Here is a 5,386-nt window from a genome sequence, read left to right as displayed (position 1 = left end):
TTATAAATACGGTGGGGAAAGAGCTGTGCCTTCCTTAGCAGAAGCAGCCTCTCCAGAGACCTTCCCAAGGTAAGTCCGGTGCTACACAACCCAGAGACAGGTTCCCCTGATAGACAGGTGACTGCAGACAACGAACTCATGCAACAGGGATTAAAGACATAAAACTCCTTCGATTCTGCTCTGAACTGGAAAAGGCCCTGCAACAAATCGACTTAGTTTATTCCCTGGTGACCCTGTCCCCCTCTGCGAGGGCTCTCCCCAGGGTGTCTTGAGGGCAGCAAGCAATTAATACCGTGAGCCCCGAGCAGACGCAGCAACGCTGTGACCCCTCTCCAACAGACACCAACCAGCTGGGCCCCTCCGAGATGGCACAGAGAAGCAGCCTCGCCGTCCCCTATGAAGTGCCTGTCCTTGCCGTTTGCTTTTTGGCATGCGTAGTCACAGGTAAGCAATGGAAAAAATCCGTCGTGGCTTTGTCCAAGCCCCATCACACCAACATGCGAAACTGTCCGGGGTTGGGCAGTGCTGGGGTGATGTGCCACACCAGCAACCCAGCTTTCAGATGTTGTGGAGGTCATCTCCTGAGTACCGTCTGAAAACTGGTCTCTGATTTTGAGAGTAGCAGAGAAGGGAATGGGGAAGCTTCAGTGTTTTCCAACGTTACTGCAGCAGCTGCACAGAGATGACAAGGCCACCGTTTTCAAACCCGCTCTAAGCAGTGAAAAGTGTGATGGCTTTGGCCACCTGGGAACACCAAGGAAGAGACAGGGAGCTTCAGACTTCTTATATTCACAGGGCTAGAGTGCCTTTATATTCTGAGCTGTATTTTTAGTTCATTAATCTATGACTACAGGAGGCTACAGTAGCAAGTTTCAGCCCATTACAAAAATTTATTTCCCGTACTGGTTCCTCATTTTTAGTATGTCCTGAGGTTTGTACATTAGACAAACTGCAGCTCTCCAACAGCTGGACTCAGACTGGCCAGGGTACGGCTGAGGAGCTGATTAACTAATTTATATTCCAAGCGCATTCAGCTCCAACCAAAAACCAGTGTATCAAACTGTGGGCACAAAACCAGAGGGCACAGGTATGCTGCAACTGTGATTTGCAGCAAGAGGGTGAGCAAGACTGGCAGGATGGGGATGATCTTTTGCTGTGTGTGTTACATGGTCACTGCTGGTTTTCAGACCTTTTCGTATTACAGATCAGGCTTTGGAATTCTTGCAGTCCGTTGCAAAATCCCGACTTTGATTTTAAATAACTGTGAAGGGAGCTTTGTGATGAAGACAACTTCTTGTCTCAAAAACTAAAGTGTCCCACCTGAAAACACCTGTTAGACTGAAGCCTGAAACTCTTAGTCCCTCCTCCAAGGTCGAGGCCTGGAGAAGCTAGCAGGGCAGCTTTTGTAGGAAGGGTACAGCTTAGGATGCTTAGTGCCCTCGTTCTCCTTTTCCAGGTTTGGAGTTGTCTGTGAATAACCACGCTGCTGACTTCTCCCTGTCTACGTCGGCTGGCCCTCCCGTCTCCCTCTCCTGCCTAGTACAGAACAGCAGCCAGGCTGAGGAGCTGCTCTGGTATCGAGAAGGCGGCAAAGTGGATCTGAAAGATGGGAATAAAGTGAACGTCAGTAACATCTGCATATCCCCAGTCACCAAGTCTGACAATGGAGTCACCTTCACATGCAAGCTGGCACGGGACAAGTCTGTCCAGGTGTCTGTGATCCTGGATGTCCAGTGTGAGTTGCAGTGGTGGATATTTGTGCAGAATGGCAGGGGTGGGACGAAATAATGGGCTGAGCACCTCCGTGTCTGGGCGCTAGCTGAAGGCGGGGTGTTTTGCACCCTTGTACGCTGTCTTCACCAAGAAAAAATGCGTTTACGAGGTGATAACTCACGTGACAAGACACTCCCTTTCCACAGTGGTGCTTATGGCCTGATCTAATGCCTCTTTTATAGGGAGTGGGTGGGCCCTTAAGTAAGAAGATGTTCTGGATATGTCCCTGCCTCCACCTAGATTCTTTCCCAAGGATGCAAGTCAGGGCAGAGGAGTTGCCGTCTCTGCCACTGATTGCCCTGCTGATTCCCGGGGATCATGAAAGGCTGCACAACTGTGGTGTGTTACACCACTGAACAAGGTGCACAAGGGATGTGTAAAGGGAATTTATTTTGCATTAAATAGTGAGCAGCATTATTAATGACCTGTTGAACTGCATTACTGTGAACAGTTCCTCCCCAGCTGACTGGAGAAGAGTCCCTCCAAATCGAAGAAAACAAAGATGTTACTCTGACCTGCAATGCCAAATCCAACCCTCAAGCCCAAACAGCTTGGTATAAGAACAAGAACACCTTGATCCTACAGCAAAATCGTTACCAGCTGTACCAGACTAGTGAGGTCTTTCAGCTCTCTATCAAAACAGTACAGAAGTCTGACAACGGGACCTACACCTGTGTGGTGAAATCTGCTTTGGGAGAGGGGAGAAAGGATTTCCACCTGATAGTTGAAGGTAACAAGGCTGCTGCCAAACAGTAAGATTTACAAATAACTCTCCATCCTCTTTTATTATGATAGCAATCAATTTCCATTAAGGAGTGTAAGTGCAATGTGGTAAATTCCCCACGTTAACTTTTGAGGGCACAACGACAGCAAGGAGCATTCCTTGCACCTGTGCCTGGCACCACAGCACCAGGAAGGGCCTTTCCTGCTCTACCTGTTATTCAAAGGCATTTGGCAAGCGTGACCTGAGGCAGGCTCATCCCACTGTCTCACATCCCACGCTGACAGGGCAAATTCAAGTGTGGTTTAAAGCACCTTAGGTCTTACTTGAAGCTTCTTACTCTGACCATAGTATTCTGTCATGCCTAAAGAGCTGCATAAGGCAAGAGAAGTTGTCCTCCAGAAGTGACTATGGCCCTGTGGACAACAGGGAGGTGGAAGCCTTTCTGGGGCTGGATGCTCAGGTCTCAGACAGGTGACGCTAGGTGAGGTGACCCACCAGGCATCCATTTCCCACCCAGTGTCCAGGCCCCTCTCATTTCTCCACTCTCAGAACAGGGAGGAAACCAACGTTAGCTGTATCAGTGATACTTCTGGACAACCTTATTTCCATGCGTAAGAGTGCCTTGGGGATCTTCTTCAGGGACCGATGTTTCAATTCTTCCTTCAGTTCACTAAAATACAGGCTTGGCTCCCTTCTTTCCAGGGGACTAATGCACACAGTCAGTCTGCAGACAGCAGAGAGGGCACAGTTCAAATCAGCAGTGACAGCCATGGGAAAAGAATTATGTCTTTCCGCAGCTCCGTGAAATGTTCTGGTTTATATGACTGTACTAATCTATCACGTATTCAACCTCCCCTCTCTCTCTCTTGACAGATAAAAAACCTGTTTTTCCCACAGAGGCTGTTATTGCTGCTGCCGTGGTAGTTACACTCACAGTACTTTTTGGAATTGTGGCTCGAAAAGATAAAATTTTTAAGGTATGGAAAGCGCTAGTTTCTTAGGAAAAAACCAGTATTGTTTTGTTGCAATGCTCTGGGTTTTTCTACCTTTTCTATTCTACTTTGTAGTCTGTTCCTATCCACTGTTAAAGAACTGCTACATACTACCTCCTGCTCTAGAATTACCAGTAGATGAATCAAATATTAGATACTTTTAAGGTGGAAAGCATTACACACTTGCAAAATATTCATACAAATATCCCTATGGCCGGGAAATACAAAAGATAACAAGACTGTTTCTTTATTTGCAGTGCTTCAAAAGATCAAGTGAAACAGCTCTGTAAGTATTTGGCTGCTTATTCATGCAACTTCTAAATGAACCCCCTTCTTTAAGCCTTGGCAGAACCTGGGAAACAAAAAAACACTCAGCACGCTAAACCCAGCCATACTGAATTACCCGAGCTCTTGTTCTGGCTGGCTAACATGAGCCCGCACCTTCTCTCCCAGCAGAGAGGGGTCCATGGGAACATGGCAGGACACAAGCAGATCCTGCCCCAGGCACGGCACGGCTCCTGCCCTCTCCCCGGCCATCCCAGGGTCCTGGCTACGCCTGTGTGGAGGCAGTGGGGAACAAACATAATGGCGTATCCCCAGCCTGCCGAAAGCTTCCTGGAGCTGAATGGAGCCCAGGTGAATTCAACTCACTTGTTGTTTTTTTTTCCCTAGTAGGTGATTTTTCATTTCTTTTTTTCATCTTGCAGGTAAAGACCACGAGGTTCCTGTGCACAGCCAGAAAACAACATTTCCAGTGGTGGAACTAAACCCTTGAATGAGTTGATGAGATAAAGCACTGAAACAAGTTTTTTGGGGTCAAGTTTATATGGTCTTTTCAAAATATAAGCGTTTGTTTGTGTCTGTCCATTCTAACCTACTGCTTAGAGCACCGATCACGGGGATGGGGTGCCTGAGCTGTTGCCAGATCTTGCCCTCTATGCTTATTCCTACAAGGTACATACGTGCAGTCAGGCATGCGGGTTGTGGATCGGTCTACAGAGGAATCCATACCGGATCGCCACAGACTGCGATGTTGGTGCACGCAAATAAAGTGAGGTGTTGGGCTGGCAGCCACTTTCCTGGCCCCGTCCTACAGTGCCATTCCACAGGGTTTTAGGGGTGGCGGCCACCCAACTTGCTGCCCCTGCCTGGTAATCCTATGGGCATCTCCGCTTCTGTTGGCCAGGGGAAAAGCTGCCCAGCATTTTGCGCTGCTGTTCCACCTCCTATCTCCCTTGGCCGAGAGCAGCCCCCAGGGCTCAGAGCAGCCCCAAATGCTCAATACACAGTGGAAATTTCAGTGTGAATGCTCCAGCACTGCCACAGCAGGAAAACCTATCCCGCCCCCAAGCAAATATGCCACTCAAGCGTTTTTCTGAAGGTCCTGGCAAACTTTTAAGGGCCTCATCATGTCTTGGAATGGTAGATTACTAATACCATCAATGAACACCGGGTGCCGTAAATCTATTTGAGCCTGTGATGCACAAATAACTCTTCTCGGAGGAGCAGGGCTGTTACTCAACAGGAGGCCTCCGCAGCGTGACCTGGAGCGTGTCCTTGACTGACGTCTGCCTGTGCTCAGGGAGGGCCGTCACCCCGCCATGTCGGTGCCAGCTCACGCTCCCAGGTGCCTGGTCTCGACACATGTACAGGGGGTGACAGAGAACTGCAGAGCGGGGGGTGACACCGCGGGGCTACGGCCCCGGCGGCAGCGGGACGGGGACGGGGGGATTCCCCACCGCCGCCTGCCTCCCTCACCCACACAGCCCTGAGGGAAGGCGGCTGCCATAAGCCGCCCGCCAGCACTGCAGCTCCTCAGGGCGAGGAGGAGGTGGCGGGCGGCGGGAGCGCCGCGCGCTGCCTCAGGCGACGCCGCCGAACGTTCTCGAACCGGGGG

General features: G+C 50.0%; 1 protein-coding gene across 1 annotated transcript; it reads left to right on the top strand.

Annotated features, from left to right (window-relative positions):
- The first annotated feature begins 365 nt into the window (after window positions 1-365).
- Window positions 366-3,779, top strand: TMIGD1 (transmembrane and immunoglobulin domain containing 1). The gene is made up of 5 exons (XM_010573685.1): window positions 366-444; window positions 1,457-1,735; window positions 2,225-2,503; window positions 3,371-3,474; window positions 3,747-3,779. The coding sequence occupies exons 1-5, from the start codon at window positions 366-368 to the stop codon at window positions 3,777-3,779; spliced, it is 774 nt and encodes a 257-aa protein (XP_010571987.1).
- Window positions 3,780-5,386: the final 1,607 nt, after the last annotated feature.

The sequence above is a fragment of the Haliaeetus leucocephalus genome, unplaced genomic scaffold (assembly GCF_000737465.1).
Source record: "Haliaeetus leucocephalus isolate CR32 unplaced genomic scaffold, Haliaeetus_leucocephalus-4.0 Scaffold395, whole genome shotgun sequence".
In the NCBI taxonomy this organism is placed as follows: Eukaryota; Metazoa; Chordata; class Aves; order Accipitriformes; family Accipitridae; genus Haliaeetus; species Haliaeetus leucocephalus.
Note: the sequence above shows the minus strand (reverse complement) of the source record. Positions and strands in the feature narration are given on the sequence as shown.